This window comes from Anarhichas minor, unplaced genomic scaffold (genome assembly GCF_050575085.1).
Source record: "Anarhichas minor isolate MPS153535 unplaced genomic scaffold, ASM5057508v1 ptg000009l, whole genome shotgun sequence".
NCBI lineage: Eukaryota > Metazoa > Chordata > Actinopteri > Perciformes > Anarhichadidae > Anarhichas > Anarhichas minor.
This window is the reverse complement of record NW_027466455.1, coordinates 3,110,654-3,135,343: the sequence shown is the minus strand read 5'-3', so window position 1 is coordinate 3,135,343 and position 24,690 is coordinate 3,110,654. Positions and strand designations below refer to the sequence as shown.

The 24,690-nt window shown below is 44.4% G+C and overlaps 1 protein-coding gene across 1 annotated transcript in view; it reads left to right on the top strand.

Moving 5' to 3' along the window:
- Nucleotides 1-24,332, top strand: part of LOC142946038 (mitogen-activated protein kinase kinase kinase 11) — a 39,845-nt gene extending 15,513 nt beyond the window's left edge. Inside the window, exons 2-10 of the mRNA XM_076087070.1 lie at nt 1,618-1,798; nt 4,329-4,477; nt 5,572-5,747; nt 6,822-7,074; nt 9,174-9,290; nt 12,102-12,273; nt 12,387-12,490; nt 12,677-13,288; nt 15,791-24,332. Coding sequence (XP_075943185.1) covers nt 1,618-1,798; nt 4,329-4,477; nt 5,572-5,747; nt 6,822-7,074; nt 9,174-9,290; nt 12,102-12,273; nt 12,387-12,490; nt 12,677-13,288; nt 15,791-16,392 — 2,366 coding nt within the window. The 3' untranslated portion in view covers nt 16,393-24,332. The remainder of the gene's footprint in view (nt 1-1,617; nt 1,799-4,328; nt 4,478-5,571; nt 5,748-6,821; nt 7,075-9,173; nt 9,291-12,101; nt 12,274-12,386; nt 12,491-12,676; nt 13,289-15,790) is intronic.
- The last annotated feature ends 358 nt before the right edge of the window (nt 24,333-24,690 follow it).

The following is a 24,690-nucleotide window of genomic DNA, read 5'->3' as shown; positions in this document are numbered from 1 at the left end:
CAGACAACAAAGACAGAGAATCGTTCATATATGTGTGGAAAAAGTTAAAGAAAAGAAAGTCTCGAGAGGATTTTTCAGCAAAATACACAGTCGAAAGAAGAAGAGCCCAGAAAGTCAGAAAGTGACTGCAAATAGCAGGAGTCTTACTTCCCTATAATAAGTCAAATTCTTTGCTGCTTCTCCTCCCTGCGTTTGATGGGTGGCCTTGCCCTGTGCGATGCCCAGCCTGCCAACAAAAGGGGAAGAGAGGCCGGGCGGCCGATCACAGCGAGGCATGTGATACAGAGTCACACCGCAGCGACCGACGTCCTCGCCGTCGCATTCTATTTTCATGGAAACAAAGCCTTCCAGCGCCGCGTGGTCGCACAGCACTGGCTGGTTACCAAAATGTGTTTACTTATAGGGTTATTACATTTTACAGTGTATACTTTTCTCATTTTGGATTTCGGCGTTTGTGGCTATGTTTAGAGGCCTGTTCTTGAGCATCAGTCATCCGTATCTGATTGATCCATTATGTTGCTGCTGTCAAGGTTGTCCGTCCCTGTCAATACGGGTTCATCAATCAGATTCTAGACTTTTTAAAATAATCAAATGGCTGTTGTTTTTGTCATATTTAAGCAATAAAATAAAATATACCCATTCTCAGTAGATGTTCTGGTCCCAGTAAGCACGGCCAGGTCAAAAGATGTCTTCGCTAAATTTAGATACGGGTGAATTGTCTCTCTGTGTCTGCATGAAATAGCAGACCATAATCATGCATCTTTTCACACAGTACATTACAGTCATTTAGCAGACACTTTTATCAAAGCGACTTACAATTCAGAGTCTATCACATTTCTACACCGTAGGCACAACTATGGGAGCAATTTTGGGGTTAAGTGTCTTGCTCAAGGACACATCGACATGCGACTAGCAGAGCTGGAGCCGGGGATTGAACTGCCGACCCTCTGATTGAAAGACGGCCCTGCTATCCACTTAGCCACAGTCGCCCCCACAGTAAGATGATCAACTCCGACAACATTGTTATTGGTCCATTTAACTACAAGCAGTTATGTGCTTTGTTCACTTCTCTGAACGTGGACTTATGACAGTGATTGGGTCTACTTTGTTCTTCTATCTTCTAAAACTGTGATTAAATGACATATTTGAATCGTGATTTTCAATAATGTCTTCATGTTTTTCACAAAAGGTTGGTTCATTTATATATTTCATACAATTTATATATAATAATTTTCACATTATTATTTGATATTGAAAATATTCCTGTAGCTGCTTCACAATAAAAGCCTTCTCGTGGTTCTAGTGTTTGGAAGCTTTTAATCTGAAGCAGCAGTAGGAAGTGTTCGGCTTACGTAACACAGCAATCACACAGGAGCTACTGGACTCTGAGCGTTCATTTTCAAAATGGCGCTCCTTCTCTTTTTGCCCATTTGACCACATGTTGTGAAATGTCGTAGCATAGGATACTCAGTGTGGCATGAAGACAACAGGAAGTGACAAAATGTGCATACTGAAGAAAGACTCAATAAAAGTTCTTGCGGGGATGCATTCAGTTGTATTTTAATCACTACCCATATTTAACTCTTTAAAACCTTTCTCCTGACTTCCTTCCTCCAGTCCTTCTGGCTCAGCCCATAGAGAATGAATGTATGGAGGGTCTGACGTTGAAGATCACAGACTTCGGCCTGGCGAGGGAGTGGCACAAGACCACCAAGATGAGCACCGCCGGCACCTACGCCTGGATGGCCCCCGAGGTCATCAAGTCCTCCACCTTCTCCAAGGGCAGCGACGTCTGGAGGTGAGCGCTCGTGTGTGAAGCTCGGTTCAGAATTGTTTTTTATTACACGTGAAGGTGTGCTTAAATGGAATTTATGTTACCATTTTAGTTAAAGGAATAGTTTGACATCTTGGGAAACACTTATTCGCTGTTTTGCTGAGAGTTGCGTGAGAAGTGACCATATTTGGATGGCGGAGCAGTGACTTAGAGACGGCGTATATGGCTCTGGTAGCGGCAGCGACCTGTCAATCATAAGATAGCCCGCCCTAAAGCATACTCTGCTTTGTGTTTATTTGACTCTAAATGGACCATCATTTATTGAAGAAGACTTCAAAACTAGCGACTGAGAGCATAAACTCATGTTTACAATGTTTACTGAGGTAATAAATCAAGAGAGAAGTAGAGTCATTTTCTCATAAACTTCTATACAACCAGAGGAGTCGCCCCCTTCTGATGGTGGGAGACAGAGTGATGGCGAGAATGATGGATTGCAGCGAGACCGAACCGCGGCCACGTGACGGCGTCTCTTCAAAGGGCTGCTCTGTGCTTTGTTGTGGGACATCTGTACTGCACACTGTCCCATTGTCTCAAGCACAGACGGAGAAGGAGGCCACACACCAGACCCAACCGCAGCCCTTTATCTGGGAATAGCTCTGTGTGTGTGTGTGTGAGTGAGAGATATACACGTATCTATGTGTGTTTGGTCACATCTACACAGAAAGAGAAGAGTCCCTTGATTATGGTTTGTGGTTTTATAATGATGTGTTGAGGGGGGGATTCATGATGGCGTCTAAGGGCCGTATATGAATTTACATGTGGGATGAAGCGAGCGGGGCTGTTTTTGCTCCGCAGTAGGGAACAAGATAAACAATTTACTAAAGTGGTAATACACATTCACGGCTTCGCTGCATCGTGGTTATAGCAGTTACTCTCATATGCTATGCTTTAATTTATAATCCAGTGGATTTGGACCATTTAATCCATTCTTAAATGGGTCTTCGCAGCCCCACACAGAGCCTATGTGGGACCAATTGAACAGGCTGTTCCAGAGAACCTTTTTGAAAGCATTCTTGAGAACATCAGAAAAGGGTTCTGCTATGGTGCAAGCTACTTAAGGAATTTTCTGGTGCATTAAGGAACCCTTTTTAGTAAGAGTGTGTATTTATATTAACTACCTTAATGGGCTCAGTGTCATCATACTACCTCTCACACACGCATCATCTCAGTCTCCATCTCCCCGTCTATCAACAACAAACCCACGCGAGCTCATTTTCACAGCAAATCGCAGCATAAATCTGGAAAAAAGCACAAAAAAACGAGAATGAAGCAGGCGGAGCAGGCGGCCCCGCTCTGAAAATGAAAGGTAATCTTTGTTCTATTATTCTTTTCTCATCCGTACCCGAAGACAGCGACCGCCTCGGGGAGCGGTGAGCATCGCTTCAGCACAGTCACAGCGTGTGGAAGTTGTAATTAAAGAACTAAAATAAAAAGAGGCTGCGGCCTGCGCTCTCCACTTAGCGAGCCTCCACAGTGTGTTCACTCAGGTCCAGGCAAGGGCTAATTGACGGTGTTTGGATCCAAATCCTGCGCCACGCTTCATCTTCTTAGGACACAGGGCTGCTCCCATTGTGTGGGCTCAAACGTCCCGTGTGTGTGTGTGTGTGTGTGTGTGTTTGTACGACTTTTGCATGCGTGAGTTCACATTGCTTTGCAAGCACATGTTTTACCAACCAAATTTTCCATTGCACAAATGTGTCTTGGTTCTGTACCGTCAGCTCCATGATAACGATGTGTAATGTGAAGGTATGTAGGGAGGAGAAGAAATGACCATGAAATATTTAAACACCGGTGATGACCCGAGGTGGTATCTTCTATGTCACAACTACATGAGCCAATATCCTTGTAAAAGTACCAGCATATAGAGTATTTGAATCCTCATATTTTGGAATATATTGGTATCTATGCTGCAAACAGCATAGATACCAGATACATAGATTGTAGGCATGAAACAAAAATCAGATTTGGCACATTTCATGTATCGCAAATAAATAGATAAAAAACTAATATTGTGACAGGATTGATCCAGTTTTAATTTAGATAACATTTCTTTCCACAATTAACACTTGAAATGATGATAGCACTTGCAAATCAAAAGTTAGTGCAACATGTAAGCCATACTGTTTCATCTTGACCTCTATACTTAGGGTTTCATCTAATTTATTTCTTTTTCCAAAATGTACCAAAACACTGACAATGAGGAAGAACTTGGGTAGATAATAATGAGAATAAATATAAAACTAAATTTCCCTCTATATAACAATGGTCTAGAAATTAATACAGTTGTGAAATGAATATTCTTGCCTTGTATATTGATACTGCAGTGATCTGATTTAATAATTAACACCATACAAAAAATGCTGATAGTGCTATTCTGTTTGTGTTGCAAAAACACAGTATGAAGCGTGTTTTCCAGGATACATCTTGTGTCAAATTTTGGTCTGAGTTTGCTGTCTCATGCCCGATTGCCTGTGTGTCCCTTCCCCCCCTCCAGCTATGGTGTTCTGTTGTGGGAGCTGCTAACAGGAGAGGTCCCCTACAAAGGGATTGACGGACTCGCCGTCGCCTACGGAGTTGCCGTCAACAAGCTCACCCTGCCCATCCCCTCCACGTGCCCCGAACCCTTTGCCCTGCTGATGTCAGGTGGGACACATGTTTGGAACTGTAATCAGAATGCACCCAGTGCACTGTTTAGGCAACTGGCTTTCAGTTCAGCGGTGTGAGAGTACTCATGCGTGAGATCAAATTGCCGTTCCCCGGCACGCTCTCCTCCCATTTCCCCAAAGCCGGGTCGAAATTCAGAAAACACAGTGCTGTGTGTTGCTAATAACATGGCCGCGGAGAGGAAGTGTTTTGTGCTGCAACCTCCTTGTGCAATATGTTTGTGTTCTTCCTTTGTTCAGTTTCAAGTTAAAAAGAAATGTCACCTGGGTACCACCCGCCTTTAACAAAAAGTGGGACAGATAACAGTCTTTCCTCTTCGCCCCTTGTCTTGATGTCTGCTTGTCTTTTACGGTTGTGTTTGAAAAAAAAAAAAGAGATCAGTGCACAAAACCACCGATAGCCACCTCAGAGGATTAATTAATTATCGGATTGGTTTTTGATCTGCTTGTAATGCAGCAAATTATGCAAAACCCCCCGCAGCAAGTTAATTAAGCATAACACTTTGAATAAGTGATCAGCTTGACTCTAGATTATGCTCACACAAGGGCCTGAAATATGTGTAAATAAAAACGGGAGGCGTTGCAGGATACTCATCGGACATGGGTTGTAACGATCGCATCGTAGAAAGCAATCTGACCTGATTTAAAGTCTTAAAATTGTAACAAACGCCTCTCGGTAGGGTGATGAAATGTGCCTTTTTTTCCAATGCAAATCTGTATGTATGTGAGTTACTTCCTTCTTTCAGGTCCCTTGATTCAAGAAAACGCTTAAAAGAAGTGAAACTGCTGGAAAAAGTGAATTGGGTTGAATTTGATGTTAGATTTTTTTCCACTCATTTTAAGGAAGCAACTCAGTACCAGACTAAATAACCCTTTATCTTTTTCCAGAGTAAACCTGCTTAATATCCATTTTGCTCTGTTTTGGTCCACTACTTCCTTATTTCTAATATTTTTCTATTATTTGTGCGTGCTGTAGAGAGCGTAGTAGTAGTAACCCTGTATCTGAAGTGCTGCAGTAAGTGACCCTGGTGTCTGACTGTGTCTGCTGTGTGTGTGTGTGTGTGTGTGTGACAGAGTGCTGGGACCAGGACCCCCACCAAAGACCCGATTTCAGCTCCATCCTGTCCCAGCTGATGGCCCTGGAGCAGCAGGTGAAGGAAGAGATGCCGCAGGAGTCCTTCCACTCCCTGCAGCAGGACTGGAAACTGGAGATCCAGGACATGTTCGATGAACTCCGGGCTAAAGAGAAGGTAGGAGGCAGCGATTGAGTAAAGTAACCATTTGTCGACCTCTTTTTATTCATCCATGTTGATCAAAAGATAAACCCATACAAAACTGATTTTCATCCATGTACATTTCTGCAATTTTGCCTCAAAGGAAACACATAAAACAACTTAATATCAAGCTATATAGTAATTTAAAGGGCCAGTGCATTAGCTTAGAATGAGCCCCTCATATCTACATAGGGAGAGGGTCCTCTTCACGGAGTCCGCCATGTTGCACCGCCATGTTTCTACAGTAGCTCAGAACGGACAAACCAAACACTGTCTCTAGAGAGAGCCTTTTGCATTTTTAGGTTGCCTGAAGGCCACCGTAGTTCTCCGACATGCTTGTGAAACTGTGGTAACAATCGTATACTTTATAGAAGAAGTGGACGTAGTCACAGAGCGGTCACCCATTGGTTTGTGGCGTACCATTTTGAAACTTGGAGTTTGGTATTTTGGCTGTCGCCATCTTGTTTTTTTGCATCCAGAAGTGACTCGATGAAGTACAATCGAACCCTAGGTGACCAAAATGTTACAATTAACCTTCATGAACTGTAAAAATACTGTGAAAGGATTAAAGTTGGAAGACGAAAACATGGACTACTCCCATGCTGGACAACGCTCTGGTAGCGACCTGTCAATCACAAGGTAGCCCCGCCCTAAAGCATACCCTGCTTTATGGTCTATTTGACTCTTAACCGCTAGATGCCACCAAATCCTACACACTGTACCTTTAAAAGGTATAGCAAGCCAAGATATTGTTATAGATATAAATATCAGCTATTCTTGCTACCCTTACACAAAGAAACAAAAACAGCTCATCACAGAAAGTTTGATTTTATTTTTTAAAAATGTATGGAATCTGTGGAACATCGAATAAAATGTCAAGTTGTCAAGTTGTGAGTCCTCTTGCCATTAATTCCCCAAAAGATTTCATTGCAACCAACCCTCAGCGGCTCATTTCACACAGCAAACCTCAGTCACACACGATTGGCATCTGCTCCAATTCAAAACACCTCCTCATCTCCTTTCATCCGCCTGTGCCTCCTCCGCCATCAGGAGCTGCGATGCCGCGAGGAGGAGCTGAAGCGAGCGGCCCTGGAGCAGAAGTCCCACGAAGAGTTCCTGCAGCAGCGCGAGCAGCAGCTGGCCCAGTGGGAGCAGGACGTGTTCGAGCGCGAGCTCAGCCTCCTCATCCTCCACCTGAACCAGAACCAGAACCTGGAGAAACCCAACGTCAAGAAGAGGAAGGGCACCTTCAAGAAGCACAAGCTGAAGTGCAAGAATGGCGAGAAGATCAGCATGCCTCAAGGTGTGTGTGTGTGTGTGTGTGTGTGTGTTTTGTTTGTTTGAACTGTTTTTTGAGTTGTTCTGTCACAAATCCAACTACTATCCAGATTGTGTCAGCCAACGGTCTTGACGAAAAATTCCATTTCAAGGGCCATTACTGGCTCAGTCTCAAGAAGCAGCAAAAACAACAACAGGCAAAAAAAATACAAGAGAGCAGCGAGGAGGAAGCGAGGGAGAGAGTTTGTGGTGCAACTGTAATTTTGTAGCTCGGCTTTGCTGAAGGTTCCTATCAGGACAGGACTTGTGTAGGTTTAAAGGCTGATTATTTATTTTTTTTAATTCGGCTGCTTCCAATTCCAATTTTGAAAACCTCAAAATGTTGCCTTGCCCTGAGAACAATGTCAGACCATCATAAGACATTTATGTGACTAAAGGTGGATCTCAGGTTTACACTGACCAACACTCCTGTTTAATACCCATCCTCTATCATAAAGTCACACAGTTCAGTGTTTCAATGCGTGTGTCAGTGTATTTTAGGCAGAGCAAGCATGCGTAAATACATTGTGTGTGTGTGTGTGTGTGTGTGTGTGTGTGTGTGTGTGTGTGTGTTGTGGTTAGGCCTTTCCCAGCAGCAGCAGGGCGGTGATGTGGTGGTGGTGGGGGGTGAGGGGGGGGTTGATGAGAGGGGAGCGTGAGCCAACCACGCCTTGTTACTTCCTGTCTATGGATACACTGCTGGCTGGCCTCGCTCAACTTTCTCGCTCTCTCTCTCCCTCTTTCCTTTTAGGTATCCCTCCCTCCCCCTTTCTCTCTCTGTCCTTCCCCTCTAGCTCCGTCTGTTTTTATTCTCCTCCTAACTATATCTGTCTGACACCCTTTCGTCTCTTCCTCTCTCCACCAATATTATTATTTACTTTTTTCTTCATCACGTGTTGCTCTTGCACTTTTTCTTAATGCTGTGGTAAAAGACTAATAAGTGAGGCTTTGCAGTTGCATCAATATTAGCTTCTTTTGCCAGCTAGCCAGCATGCAAGTACTAGCTAATGCTGGTAGCTAATGCTACGAGTTAATTTAGCAAATTACACTTTACGTTTTATTACCTCAACTGACTAATTCACGTATTCCAGTTACTAAATTTCTCTCCTTGAATTTATAATTTGTGCAATCAATTTCGATGTCAAACCCCATAATTAATTATTTACCTCAAATTAATAGTGATATCTCCTTTGTTTAATTTGTTAGACCTCTGCATTTAATACAACTTTAGGTTTCTGCAAGTACAAACGACACTGAGTCCTCTTTGATATCCTTTAAATAGAAGTCAATAAGTAATTGAAAAACATGATTTAGTCATTCAAGGGCACCAATCATTGATTAAAAGGGAAGGAGTCCCTATTACCATATTTCTGAGTACAAATTACAGATTGAGGGAAGAAAATGGATACATTGAGAGCACATTCATCAGAGGTAATTGTTCACAATTTGAAGGCATGAATTACTAATTTAATTAATAATGTATTAGGTTAGATTTCCCTCCTGATATCCACCAAGCAGTGAAGCTCATTATTAGCAGTGTTGCTTGCTCCTCTCAGTAAGTGCTAGCTTGCTACTGCTGCTACATGCTAGTAGTTACTGCTCGTGGCTAACTGCTCTTCAGAAAATGATCACTCATATTGATTTAATCATTTCAAAGTTTCCCTCCTGAAACCTACTGGGCCCTGTAGCTTGTTATTAGCAGTGTTAGCTAGTAGCAAGTAGTAGCAGTAGCATGCTGTTAGTCACAGCTAAGTTAGTAGTTACTTGCTAGGTTGAAGATGGCCAGTTCTCACCCATACATACATACATAACAGGCTACTGAAATCTGCTTAATAAGCTTTACCTAAAGAAACAGCACTTGTTACCCAGCTGAGAACATGTATTAAACTGAATTTCCACCACCATAAAAGTCACCACAGGCTGTTCTAGAGAAATAGGGAAGCTTAAAAAAAGTGTTGCAACCTAACAAGTCGAGAGTGTACGAATGTAAAGTAGAGCATGAAGCCCAAACTCGTGCGTGTATTCTGTGTTGGCGTGTGCCGTCTAGGTGGTCTAACATCCGCTGCATGTGTTTGTGTGTTGCAGATTTCATCCACAAGATTACGGTGCAGGCTTCCCCGGGCCTGGAGAAGAGGCGGAACTCTCCTGATTTGGGCTCGGGCTCCTCGCCCTCCTTCGGCCCACGTTTCCGTGCCATCCAACGTGAGTGCGGTGATTTTTTCCCCCTTTTGGATAAACACACAGGTGCACATGTTTGTGTTTGAGACATTCAGAAAAAACCGAAGAATGTGGGAGCACACAAACTCTGTTGCAACATTACTTCTCTCAGTTTCCAAATTCTCTCCTTTCATGTGCTCTCAACCACCCACTCGTCTTTTTTGTCTTCCCATGTTTCCCTGTTGGCTCCCTCTCTCTCCCCCTCCCTTCTTTACTGCTCTCTCTCTCACTCACTCTCTCTCTCACACACACCCTTTTCCCTTTTCCACTGTCCAAATATTATCTGACTTCCTCCCAATGGCAGCAGCTTTTTTTTCCACCGCAGCACTGCTCTGCTGCCCCCCCCCCTCCCTCCCTTGCGTGCAGTGTCCTCATTGCTGCAGCAGGGGGAGCCATTGAGCTGTATTTTCCAGGCGGAAAGAGTCCACAGTTTTATATGCATGTAGTGGCTACAGTGCGGTTTACTGAATTAAAAATACGCAGGGAGGAATTCATTGCTCCAGTAGAAGGAGGTTGAGAAGGGTTGCAGCAGCGGCAGAGATTTACAATACTCTTCTGCTTGTCAGGCTCCCAGACAAACGGCCCGAGATCGTTTAAACTTCGGAGGGAAATTGTAGCCAGTGGGTCACAGGGCGTCTTAACAAAACCCAAGAGGAAATTTGTGGTGTAGCAATAGGCAGTGAAAGGGATTTCTTTCCCTCTAAACAATTACCCAAAGGGGGTTGACATAAAAGCACAAATTGTAGTGAAACATTTATTTGTAAAAGTGGTTAGTAAATCTAAAACATCTGCCAGCGTCTTTTATTCATCAAATCGAGGGCTGATTTTCTTTACTCGCTAATGGCTTTCCTTAATGGCTACCACTAAGCCGTGAGTGTGTCTGTCATTAAAATGTGTTTAGTGGGTATTTATGCTTGCCCTCGCAGTGATATATTGCTCGGGCCTCCCTGACTTATTTGTCAAGAGAACTGCCAAATTGATTTGAATTAGTCTACAGAGTTCCATTCAACAGGATTTTTGTTCTGTTAATACAAATGAGTACAGGAGGGCACAATGAAACCCACAGAATGATCGTCTCAGAAGTAGCGTCTCTCGTTGTGCCGTGTTCTACTGAGAGATCACAAGAAAATGAAACCGTCCTATATTTTTCAGGGACTTTTTTGAACTCTGGGATTGTAGCAGTTAGCATTCTTAGCATGTCAGTATGCTGGCAGATGTGCTGGCAGCTTATGGATATCGCTATCCTCCTTATTTTTAGTCTATCTGTTGGAAGCTGGATTAGTTGTGGTTCTTGAGCTTTTCCTTTAGTCCTATTCATCCTTCCAGTACCTGTATAGAATTCTCCACATTTCTCTGTTTGTCTGATGATATAAAATTCTAACCTTTTTAAGGATGGTGGTGTTGGTCGGTTCCAAGGGGATGAATCATAAAGAGTTGCTGATGCCCCCGAATTTTCATCTAGGTCAGGTTTAAAAAATCTTTACTCATCCAGGGAAATGGCTACATTTTCACCTGAGGGATTGTAGCAAACTTTGGTACAGACATTAATATCCTCCTCTGGATGAGTTGTAATAACTCAAGTGATTTTGGAGCTATACCTACAGAGCTAATGACTATTCAGAATTGCTAACTGCCAGTCTCAATGCGCCCCGCCAGCAGCTATGTCATTTCTCCAAAAACGCCTGAACGTTTGAATAGGCTGACCACATATTGAGAATCAAAATGGTGACTTTCTCCCCTGAGATCATGTGGAGGCTTAACAAAGTGACATATAAACCGCCTTTAGCCTGGCTCAAGATCTCACAGCAGTATTTATTCCGCCACATGCAGACTTAATATCACCATGCGTTTGAAGAGGAACACGCTGGGAAAGATCTTGATGAAATTGAAAATGCTCTCACTATCACCTGACCTCAGTGCTTGCTTTGAAAACATAGAGTGCATCAGCCAGCCCCCCAGTGTAGTAGACAGGCCAAAGAAAATAATACCACATGTCCATTCAGAGAGCATATTTACCTTTCCCCAAATCTGAAGCTGAAATGAAATGACATGAATGAGGGAAGCGCCAAAACTCAGTGAAACAAAACTGTCGGTTCAAAGTTTTCCTCCCTGGTATCCGCGCTATATTCCGCTTTTGTCTCTTCTTTGGACTAACATGCCAGCTGTTGTGTTGCGAAGGCTGCGTAAAGGCCTTCGGAAGGGTGTGATGGGGTCTGTACGTCGTGGCAGGAAGTTGAGCACACACTGTACCCCGCTGTGCGCGAGTGAATGTTCACGCAGAGCTCACACACTTCGCGTTAGCAGCGCGAGTCAGTTTGCGAGGGGCGGAGCGGCGAGCTGAGATGCGGCGCCAGCGCCTGTGTGAAGCGTGTGAAAGGCAGTTGCAATCCCAACTTTTTATTAGCACCCTGCACCTCCTCTCCCATCATTTCCCGGGGGGATTTTGGCTCCTTCTTCTCACACTTTCTGTCTGTGAACCGCTTTGGAGGTTACCAGCTATGCTGTATCCATATGATGAGGTAATCTTCACACTGTTGAGGAGTCAGTCAGGGCTTAAGCTGTGCAGAAATATGAGCGGAAAAACAGTGCATTGAAGTCACATGAGTTCTCGCTGTCGAGGAGTCAATTAAAGGTCATTGTGTTGCGAGATGATTGCAGGGCTGCGGCGATTTATTGGGGAAACCTGCCTTTTAAAAATGCACACCTCATTAGGATGCAGCTAATTAGTATGCATACTGATCACATGTACGCTGATATTAATTTCTTTCTTTCCTTTTCTCCCTTTTTCTCCTGCAGTTAGTCCCAGTGACAACAGCAGGACGTTCGGTCTGAGCGGGGTCTGGCCCCTAGAGGCCCCTTCTCATAAACAAGCCAATGGAGACCTGAGGTCGTGCCCCCACTGGAGGCCCCAGAGCCCGAAAAGTCCCAAAAGCCCAAAAGTCCTGCGCCTTAGTCCCCAGGAAAGCAGGTACAGCAGCCCTTTTCTTTTACAAGTAAACATTTGAAAAATGTAGGATTTGATCACGCTCAACATCATTCATTACCATGCTTGAATATTTTTACATTTCTTGGCGCTTTCAGTCTTTCGATGAGAGCCAAGCTCCTGGAGTCAGACAGCAATGTGAGGGGGGAATCCAAGGATGACTTTGAGGAGTACAGGCCAACCCCTCCCCCGCCTCAGAACGGTATCTGACACCCTCCATCACCGGCTTAACCGCCAGCCGCAGATCTTCCATTAGCCACTGTTTCAACTCACACTGCCATGACTGTGAATTATGCATAAGAGCTAAATGAATAATAAATGGGTTGTCTCTTTCTCCTTCTCTGTCTCTTTAAAACTTAAAAAAACATCGTTTTTTTTCTCTCTGCAGGCTCCTCAGTGAAGGACAGCCTGCGGCTTCCTCTACCTCAGCGAGACTCGGCCAGCGAGGAAGGGTGTTCCTCCCCGGCTGGCTCCCCCAGGCCAGAGAGGAGATCCCACGGTGGCCACGTTAAGAGCACCCACCAGGCCCTGCTGGGCGGTGGCTCCCTCTTGGCCTCCATAGGACTAGGTCGCTGCCTGGATATTCCCCCAAGGGTGCCCCCTCGAACTAACCCCTCATCCCTAGAGAGCCGCACCCCGTCCGAACCAGAGATCTCCGCCCCTATGCCCCTCATTTCAGACCCCCCTGTGGTGGACGATCTCATCACCTTGTCCCCCTCCGAGCTGCTCCCCAGACCACTTTTGGATTTAGCTCTGCAGTACCAAGAACTGAAGCCCTTGCCCCTGACGCCGCCTCCGCCGAACCCCCGCGAGAGGAGCGGCCACCGGATGCCGCACAGTCCGCATTGCCCCAGGAACCCCCTGAAGCATGGTAAGGCCAGCCCTGGGGAATGGACCCCGAGTTCCCATTCGACTAACGGGGAGCTAGCCTGTGAGGCCTGGGAGCACAAAGCTGACAGGAGGAGGAGGTCCAGCCAAGGCCTGCACGCCTCTCAGCTAGGTCAGTCTGACACTTTCACCTTAAAGGGGAACCCCACCAATTTTACTAGTCAATGTCACTTAATTCACACATTTTCAAAAGATAGTCTGCATTACTCACTGGGGGGGTGTGGACTTTGAACACGTCTGTGTTTTCACCAGACAGGGTGTAGCAAAAAATTCGATCAAGTTGCATTGTGGGAAGTGTAGGATGTCCAGTGTTTTGGGAGCATGACTTATACATAGAGGTTAAAGGTTGGATATCCCGACTTCTGCTGCTTTGACCATTTTATTTCTATTATTATTTGTCTTTTGCAAGCCTCCCAACTTTATGAAAGTGCAATACTAAATCACTGGATTGTCCCTTTAAATTACAGTCTCCTCTCCAAATTGAAATTGGATCCATGATTTGGTTTTTCATCTATTTCCATTATTCATCTGCATTTCTTTGAGAGCACTAAGCATGTTTCCAGGAGGCCCCCCCACTGAAATAAGATCCAACCTTGAATAATGTACCTTTTCAGCATGACAATGCTCCCTTCACAGTTGTTGCAGAATTATTATTGTAACTTTTTTTTTTAGCAAGATGTTTTTTTGGCACAAGTGAGGCTTCAATGCGGCGCAAGCTTTTTCATTTACATCAAAGCTCGTCTTCAGCAATTTGCATATCTCAAGTACCAGCTGCCCCCCCCCCCCCCCCCCCCCCCCATACTTCACTGCTAATACTTGCTAAGCAAAGCTAGCATCCAATCTCCTTTTGTTTTTGCCTCTTTCAAGCCACGGTTTTCTTTTATTGCAAAGTTGGAGATGAATGCAAAACATCCGGGGGCACAGCTGAGGTCATGCAGACAGAAAGTGCCGGATTCAAAATTGCTAATAATCTATTATTGACTTCCCCGCCCCCACGGTGTCGACTCTCTCTGACCAGATAGTTTGACTGGAGCTGGCAGTGCCTATGGGTGATAACACTACACACTATTGCACTCTAGATCCAGCACATGTTCACATGGAGGCATGTCGACTGTATGCTTGAATGCCATGTGTAAAGGATGCATACATGACACACGACATCTGATCACATTCAAGAGGGATTAGCATTTATTCCCTCCCGGAAATTTCATGAGAAATAGATGTTCAGTTCCTGAGGGGCATATTTATACTTTTGTTTTAATTCATGTAAGTGTCATGCTAGCAGAGATGATCTGCGTACCGTGTTCATCTACTGTACGGCACATTCACATGTCTTTCCCAGAGACTAATATGCATTTCTTAGAAGCACCGACACAGTTTAGAGCCGTAACGACGGAGGCGTGGGTATTGGTTGTTTTAAGAGCGAGTGGCCTTACGAGGGCTTTAAGAGTGCCCTCTGGTAACGTTCCACACACTGTATCTGCTCCGTTTGACTCACCAAGCCTTGGCTGCTCCACAGAGATGTGCCCCCCCCCGAAAAGCGGCGTGTTCAGGCCTCCCCGGGGGTGTTTTAGCTAAACATCTTATTATGTTTATTAACTGTAATGACTCGGATGCACGGACAGGCTGCCACACGGTTGCTGGCGGTGGACGTGTGCTTGAAGGAGAGAGGATTCCTTCACGGGCTCTTTTCGTGCGCTCTCATGTGACTCCTGATTGCTCTTTCTTGTCAGCTGAATAGCTTAGCCGCCTCGGAGAGCTGCTGTTGATGTAAATAATGCCATTTGGCAGACACATCGCATTTGGAAATAGCAAATGTTCACTCAAGCTGATTCATTCGGAGTTTAATGTTCTTGTCAGTGCTAATTTACACTTGCTGTTGCAGCTCTGTCAACTAGTCACACAGCGCCATGTTATTCTTAATTTAGACTAATTGCATCAACGTTCTGTGCTGGTGACTGTTCCATTTCTTTTTGCAACAAGAATGTGCCACTTTCGTGTTTCTGTTCGAATCAATGTCATCTCACAGGTTTGTGTGTTTAGCAGAATACTAGAAAGCAAATGCAAATTTGCGTTTGGAGAGGAGCGCATGAAAGATCAGCAGGGCAACACCACAGCGGCGTGAGAGTTAATCTAATTTACAGATTAACAATTAAAGCCTCCTCAAGCAAGAAAGTGAAGTAGAGGACAATGAGGATGTTCAATATGTTGGATATGCAGCCTTTCTCTGAAATTGTGTCTTTGTTAAAAGCGGTACCGCAAGGATTTTTGACATAAAGGTCAGTTTAGTTGTTGTACCACTCAGACTTATTTAATGTCTTCTGTGGCTCTGGAGGAGAAATCCAAGAGAAGGAACCCTGGTGTTATAAACTGGAGGAGTTTGAAAGAGGAGATTTAACAGGCAGGGATGGTCTAATGAAAGATTCTCTTGAGTTGCATTATGGGAAATGTAGTTTCCAGCATTTTAAAGCTTGACTCATACTAGGGACTAAAAGTCACGATATATCTTGTCCTCCACTGCTTCCATTTGACGTCTGTTTCTTGCAAGTTTTTAAAGTGTAATACTAAATGGCTGAAGTGCCCCTTTAATGATTTTTCTCTCTGTTCCTTCCAGTTTTGGACCTGCCCTTGTGCCAAGACACACAGGACTCTGATGACAAGCCTTCAGTGTCCTTGTCTCTCCACCCTAACCCTGCCCTCTGGAGCCCCAAAACCCGCCGCCTGGAGGTCACCGTCATCCCCCGGCCCCGCCCGTCCCCCATTCGCCCCCGCATTGACCCCTGGAGCTTCATCTCGGCAGGTGGCGCATACTCAGGTGGTGGCCGCAGCTCAAACCGCTTGGACAGCAACCCTCTGGGCTACCAACCCTCCCCTACCAACCCTTTCACCAACTGTGACCCCTTCCCCTCACCGGACTGCGACCCATTCGCCCTCAAGGCTGACCCCTCGTGCGGCTCTGACACGGCTTCCCCCTTCGACCCCTTCTCGGCGCCCTTCCCCACCTCCCGTTCTGCCCCGTGCTCCACTAACGGCTCACCCACGCTGCCCTCGTTACGCAGAGCGCCCCTCAACACGGCCGACTCGCCCCTCGTCGACCTGGGCTGGGCAGCCTGCAGCAAGCCCCTGGATGGCACCAAAGAGAGGGCTCACCCCCGCAAGACACTGGGGCTCAAGCCCTTCAAGTCCCCAACGCAACTCAGAGACGATAGGTTCTAAACCTGTGCCTGTGGCAAAGCCGTGGTTTTGTGATAGCAACACAGTCCAGGACCCTTTTTACTGCTTAGCAAGGATTTGGAATGTTTAAAAAAAAATTACTTAACCCACTGAGGGAAGTTTCCCCAATGGGAGCCCCAATCATTGAGAGCTTGCTGCTTCGGAAAACCGGAAAGCCAGTGAAAGGTGGTACATTGGATGGTGGGATAGCTGCCTTTCAACCAAAAGCTGGTGCCCATTTCATTCCCTCCTCTCTATCTTGGTTTCTCTATCCCTTTGAAGGAGCAGAACACGGATCACTCGTCCCATCTTCAGATTCTATCAGCCTCCCCATATCACCTGCTTTCATCTCCCCCCTGCCTTTGAAGCATTGTGACAATGCAGAGGCGGATAAGGCGACTTGCACAGCTTCATCTGCGTCTACCTCTCTGCAAACTGAAAGCATTCAGGACAATGGGAAATTGGAGTGCCGTACTTTGTGAAGTGTTTTTTTAGCATATATCTTTTCAAGATTTCTTGAATGGTTATTCTGGTGCGTAGGGAAAATGCTATGAATTTGGCTTAAATTTGCAAATCAGCTTAGCATTGCTGTGGAGGAAAATGCCTTCTGCGTGTGCGTGCGTGTGTGCATGTATGTCTAGACTCATTGTTCAAGGAAAGCTTACTGTTTCAAAAAAAAATAAAATAGCATCTGCCTGTTGCATTATGGGAGAAAGCACTGGATATTCAAGACCACTCATGAAATCCAAGACAAATCCATGACCCAGACATTCCACTTGGAAGCAGATAAAATTCCAATCACGTTCCCCTTGAAATACCAAGAATAGGACAGATTATTTAGGCTGGCGGGTGACACAGTACAGGAAACAGGACGGGGGAGGGGCTGCATTCCCTTTATATGCCAAAGAATGCCACTGTGACAGTGTCAGAACTGGGACAAAGGGTGGTTGCAAATACATTGTTTTTTCCAGTGCCAGATGGGTGTGGTCTGCCACACTGGACACTACAGAGAAAGTTGAGACAGTCACAGAGTATTTCAACTTAACTTTTAATGTAGTTTTCTGTGGTTATCTTCTTTAATATCATCCAGGCTGTCTCATCACAACTCATCTGATGCTGTATGAAGGTTCAAATACTACAATACGTCTGTATGGAAGCTTCACTGGATACTTTATTTATTGGTACAGTCCACCAGAGTAGTAGTAGCCTTGCAAACCAGTCAAATGTCTCAGACCACATGATTTCTCTCCTTGACTTGATTGGACGAGCGCCTCCACAGCTGTCATTGGTTCCCTCTTCCAATTATTGAACTAGGGAAGCCATTGTGGTTGTTCTGGAAATGTTAAATTACTCCCAAAATTATCCATGAAACGTTCAAAGGAATAGTTTGCCATTTTGGGGAATAGACTTGTCCAAAGTGAGACGAAAAGATTGATACCTCACTTATATCGGTCCGTTCAATATGAAGCTGGAGCCAGCAGATGGTTAGCCTAGCTTAGCATAAAGACTGGGAGCAAGGGGAAGCGGCTAGCCTGACTCTATCTATAAATCCACCTGGAAGCTCCTCTCTTATTAATAAATCACATGTTTGTTTAATAGCAGTGGTTTTCTGGAGTTTTCAGAGAGTTGCCAGTGCTTCCAGCCAAGAAATAGAATATCCTTGTAGCTCCCAGAAAACCACAACTTTGTAGTGTTTTAAACTTTTTTTTTTTTTTGTTGTTGCACAGATTAAACATAAAAGATATACCTTGTTGGTTAGTGAGTTTGACTTTATTATATTTTTCGACAGAGCCAGGCTAGCTGTTTCCCCCTGTTTCACGTCTTTGTTCTAAGCTAAACTAACCGTCTAAGCGTTGGTGCATCAAAACATTCACTGATTACTCACCTACCTAGTCCGGCTCAATCAAACCTTGAGCTTGGGAGATGTAGGCTTGGCTTTGCGAGACTAGAGTAGCAGGGCTCCTAAACTCTTGTCCCTCCAGGTTTTTTGTGTTCAAAATCCATCCCAAACCATTTTAACATCGCTATGAAGATCCTGTAGTTTCCTGTGAATAACTGTGATGTCATGTCATGATACTTCCAGAATAGATACAGCAGAGACGTTCAACATAAGTAGCACTGGAAGGCACTGGAGCAACAACTTGCCCTTTCACTCTTGGTTCACAATCATTATCCTCACCGATCGTTCTACATACTAAATGCTCAGGCACTTTCTCCTGTGGTTTTCCCATAAAGCATCCTGGGAAATGTACGACGTGAGGCAGGTTGAGGGAAAGTGGCTGCAGCAACAAATACTTCCTCATAAAATAACCCCTGTAATGGGTTGGACATCAAAGACAGTATCCAATTATTATTATCCAATAATTTAGTCAGCTGGTCCTCAAGCATGTGATGCAATAATTAGTGTAGGTCAAGCTTGTAAGCAACTGAAAGAGACCCACATATACATGGCTCAAAGTCGCCCTGTTACCCATGTCTTTGCTGGAGCATGACGAGGCACAAATACTGTAGCGACTGGCTTCATCACTGACACCGTGTCATTGGAGGACAATATCGGCTTTATTCGGATGAAGAGTGGAAACCTTGTCTCCAAAGGGGAAGGCTTTGTGATTAGCCTAATAATCCTTCTGACGAACAGAGCAGGCTGATAGTGATAATTAGCCTCTCCATAAGAGCAGAGAGCACAAAGCGTTCAGATATTTGGTTAATTAAATCCCCCCGACGTTACGTGAATGCCCCGCGTCCTCCTCGCAAGGTATTTTGAGTAGCTTCCTGCATCAGCTAACGTCTCGATTTAAGCCGTGCCCCCTTTTTTTTTTTAATGCAAAAAGTTTGAAAGACGGGTTCGGCAACCTTTCCTCACTTTTCTGTCTGTTTTTCTCTGTTGCCACTGGCTACTCAGCTGCTGCCCGGATAAAACCTTTTTCTACGTCCTTCACCATCAGGTGATGCCTCTGCTTACTCCTACTCCTTTGCTTCCTCCTTCCCAGGAACGATTTATTGAGGGCAGTCTTGTCCTGACACTGCAGAGCATTCAATTCACCAACAGCCAGGTTTCTGTCGGCGGGAAAAAAAAAAAGCATTTGTTCTAGGACAGAGTTTATTAACCGGAAAGTGCTCATTTTACAGAGGCAATTGAATTTGTTTGAAATTGAAACGGGAACTTTGTTGAATATTTCTATTGCACCTTAATGCGTCTGTTCATCATCTAGTGGACATCCAAGTAATATTCGACAGCAACAAAGAGACGCAGTGCTTGCAAAGGTCTCAGTATGCTTCAAACAAACCTGGTTGCACATTGTGTCGTCCATACACATCTAAAGGCAAACGTGTTTATGGCTGTTCCGTTGTCCAGTTGAAGATGGGGGTGAAGAGCCTTTGGTCAGATTGTTGAGACCAAGGGGAGACCTCCTGGTCTGAAAAGTGAAGCCAATGCAGAAATATCTTCAACCTGCATACTCTCTAATGGCCATCAGGGGGCGACTCCTCAAAAGGAAGTCCGATTGTATAGAGTTCTATGAGAAAACGACTCTTCTTCTCACTTGATTTATTACCTCAGTAAACATTGTAAACATGAGTTTATGCTCTCAATCTCTAGTTTCAAGTCTTCTTAGATACAGCATGATGTTCATTTAGTAAATGATGGTCCATTTAGAGACAGACATAAAGCAGGGGATGCTTTAGGCTGAAGGTACCTTGTGATTGACAGGTCGCTACCACAGCGTTTTCCGGTTGGGGAGTTGTCCGTGTTTCCGTCTCAGAACTTAGTAGTTTAGTGGTTCCCTCTTAAAACATAGGTGCATCTTGCTGACATGTACCTTTAATGAAAGAATACATCCAATTCTCTGCAAACAGCAAGTATATAATGTTCTGACACCCAAACAAAAAAAATTCATTATGTTGCTTGTCAAAAGTGTTATGTTGACCCCTGATCCGATCAAAGAAGTCGCCCGTCGTCCTTCCCGTTGTGCAGAAGTTGGAGGTTGGATGTAGAATGTGTCTCTCTCAGCAGTTTTCCCTACCTTCCCTCACTCTTGTCCCCACCACTAACATTTTACCGACGTGACAAGTGATGAGCTATTGCCTCGTCTCTTCCGTGTCAACGCACAAAGCCACAAGAGCTATCCTGTGATAGTCATTAGGCTTGGATGGCTGTTATTGTCAACAGAGCTCTGTGAGGAGAAGTGGTACACGAAGGGAATTGAGATGATGGAAACGTCTGGCAGATTATTTCTGTCACAGATTCTGTGTGCGTGTCAAGTATCCACTTCAACCTGCCACTCATGTCTTGCTGTATTTTTACTCGGTGCCAGACTTTAATTTTCCATCAGACCTTTATGTTGAGAAGTGTTGCCTGACGTTCTCCATCTAGCTTGATCACATCCAGTAACTTATCATGAAATGTCACTTGTAGTAACAGGAGTCACTGTGCCTTTTACGTATGATTAAGATATAGTCAGAGTGGGTTTCCTCCTGGAAGTGGTTCATTTGAAGTGGGGAGAAACTTTCCTGCCGCTGCATAGAAAGATGTTGGAGTACTTAAAATGTATTCATATAAAACATGAATCTGACAGAACTCTAGTTTTGGTAGCTGATGAATTGAGTGGGACACATTTTTTAAGTAGTCTTTTGTGGACATGGACGTCCGATATTTGGTTTTTGGCTGTCAGATTTAGGAAGCGTAGCTGCCACTCCTCTTCCCGAGCTGACAGAAAGCGCTGATGAGTTGTTTGTGACGCTCTGCACTTCCAGGCATCGCCCCATCCGTCATTGCAAATCAGCGCCCCGGAGCACCAACTGACAGGGGACAATGGAAGTGAATTCTCTGCAGGAGGGAACGATATCTGGCCACCGGTGATCCACTTTCAGCCCCGCAGTGGCGCCGAGCAGACATGATTTGACGATCTTAATTCAAAGTTCAAGCTCAGACCATTGCCCCTAATCAGTGAATGGCAAATGGTCAATACATTACATGAATAAAAGCTAATGAGACGGCACAATGGTGGAGCCCAAGGCCGTGACCCTCATCACGCCGAGAGGATCGGTGGTTGCGTTAGAGAATTTCAGAGCTGAAAAATCTGAGCCATTATCCAGAGGGAAAAAAAAAATGTTGCGAGTTAGCTATTTGCTGGCTTTGTGAAGGGTAACAGTAGAGCCCATTGCCTAATGCAACCATCCGTCACACTTTAAGCTTAATTTGGTTTTATGATCAGTGGATATGTTTACATGCATACTAATTATTTCACTCACCCATATTAAGCCACGGACTCAAATGAAATCCCATCGACTAGTTTGAACGCTTGAGTTCTGTCCCGGTGAATCAGAAGTAACAGAGCACAGTGTGCGTGTGAACTTACCCGTCTTGAGCGTTTGACTTTAAAGAAGTCAAGTCAGAAGGGGAATGTACTTTCCTAAATTGCTGCGGCTCCGGTTGAGTCATGTTTTCTCTCCTTCACGGTTACTGAGGAAATTGGAGGACGGAGGGAAAAACGCCGTCTGAACACGTGTCACATTTATTTCATTGATGGAATCTTTCCTCGGCGGGTCAGTGGAGAGTCAATTCTGAAACGACAAAAGAGATGGCCTGGCATTTCCAGCGGCTTTCACCCCATTTCCCTGTGCTGCCATTGCTTGCTTGTGTTCAATTGAAGGGAGGTTACAAATCGAACTTGGTCATCGGCCTCGTTTCGGTCGTCTCCCAGCCAGCCGTCAGCGCCAGAGACACATCGTTGGTCTCTGTGGCTCATATTAGGTGAAACACCTACCCAGGCCTTTGTTTGACATTAACGGGCCGAGACCAAATGATCAAATATGACCTTCCATGGACTGTACAGGAATTGCACATCCCAGTAGGGATGTGGACTAGAGCCATGTCTGCGAGAGGCGTTGGCAGGTGCGTCAGCTAATGCTTGGTCTCTCAAAGTGTGAACATTTTTCCTAATTCTTCTCAGTCTGTGCGTCCAAGGTCACCATCTGTTGTCCTTTTTTTTTTTTTTTTTTTTTTTCTGTAACAACGAGAAACCCAATGAATGAGAGCCACAAAAGAAGCACCAATTTGTTTCAAAGACCAAGGCTGCTGCTTTCTTCAGCAAAATAAACATGGGTTTTTATCTATGAGGTTATTAAGTCCAAGGCCCACACACTCATCCCCCCCCCCCCCTCCACTCGACAGCCCCGTGGTCGTGATTATTGTTCTGCCGAGCTATTGACACTCAATTACCTGGTGGTCTTCCTGGAATAGAAGCCGTTCAATCTGTAAATATCTGTTCCTAGACTGTTGAATGGGCTGCACACCAATTGGTCGAGTAAACAGCCCTTGTGTCTCAATTATAGAGGCAGTGAATGATTTATTGTCATGTCCTCAACATTGCTTGCAGATGAAAGAACTGTGATTATATTATATATTATACTATAATACTATGTCAAGCTACGTGTCAGGGTGCATAAGCTACTTCTACGAGTACAACCTATTTGGCGTCCTTGAAGCTTGGTGATGTATTTATTACATCTTCAGCAATATTTTTCACCTGCCTCGCATTATTTCTTTCCATGTCAAAGTTGACCAAATTTGAAATATGGAAAACTATGCATTTGTCCACTTCTGTGTAGATCGCTCGTTGCTCTGATTCCAATGAGAGTGCTAAATACAAACTTATTGTTAATGATTATTCGAGACAAAACAATGATAGGCGAGTGTAAAGTCACAAATGAAGTGAGCAGAAAGCAAGTGTAGTCCAAATGTCCAATGTTGTATGAAATTGGTGTTGAAAAGCGCGATACGCAGAATGATGGTCCTGGTTCAGGTCGGTGACTTGATTAACGTCTTCATAAATATGTCTATATAATTCGGGCTACCATATTTTAATGAGGCTTGAGGATATTAAACAGCACGTGGTCTCTTTCAGGTGCTCAAGCTCTGGCTTGAATAACTCTAAATGATCCACAGAGGCAATTCGAAAAACCCCCCACGACTCGCTGGACAGATCTCTTCCACTAACGGCATCACAGTACTGTAGAAGGCTTTTCCTTCCGACAGCTTCCTACCGGCCAGCTAAGGACATTTACAGAACTTAATACGCAGGGGGTATATTTATAAATGGCCATCTTTTTACACACTGGATCAAAACTATTTCTCTTTGGAGATGGCCATGGACGCGGTCTACGTTAGGATGACGGAGCTGATTGCTTCATATGAGCAACACATTGTATAGGTTTTCACTGGAGTATTTAAGATGTCGCGTATGGGTGCTTCACGTGAAGCAGGTTCACTTTACATTCCAGTTCTTCAATTCGACCAAAGTCTGCATCAAAACGATTCCTCTACAAGCCCCAAGCATTTGTGTGTAGCAGAACATTGAAGAGAAATGCCTGGTGGAGCTTGAAATCCGGTTCTTCGTGTACATTGCAACAAAACCCCGAACTTAAATCACAGCCTAATGTCTCCTTGAGGCACCCATACTGAATTTGTATGTGCATAAAACTGCTAGATAGAGATGAGGATTGTGTCCCTTCAGTGGTAGACAAAGTTGACCTCCTCTCTGTCTGTGTATCTATTTGCTTTTATTGTAATTGTTCCAGATTCATTTCCATGTCTGTTCTGTGTCTCATTACAGCCTAGGCCATGTGATAACACAACTGTTGCATTGCCCTGGCAGACTTTTTTACATCTCTCTCAGAACTGCCTCTGCTCATGCGAGTTTGAGGTTTGGCGGTCGTCGGGGCTTTGAAAATGTGTTATTGTTGCATTTTTGTGAAATCTCGCACTGGGCTGGGCCTAATCAACTGTTTTTATTGTTGTGCCTCAAGAGAACTATTTCTGTATACAATATGTGAAAATGTTTTTATTTCTCTTGACTATTATAATGGGTTTTAACCTGTGGAAAAAAAACAAAAGGAAAAAGCTCAAAAAGAGATGAGACCAAATAAAATGTAACACTCCTAAATTGTTTGTGACTTTATTCACATCTTAGAGGAAAAGGTGGAACAAAAGAATCTGGAGCCACAACAAGAATGCTCAGTTGTTCCTTTAGCGATCTCACTCAACTATACAACTTTCAAGGAAATTGTTTATCTTTTACAAGTAAGGCTAATTAATTGTATTGGTGTCATTGTTATATTTGTTAATTGTCATTTTCATCCACCTTGTGGACTCACTGTCAGCTATGGAAGCCTGGAGAGGACATGCATGTAATATCTCTCTTGTGTAGCTTTCAAGTCATTATTTCATGATTTCAACATAAGTATTATTCTGTGATCATGAGGATGTTATGACACAATTATTATTTTGTCATTTCTTTGGGT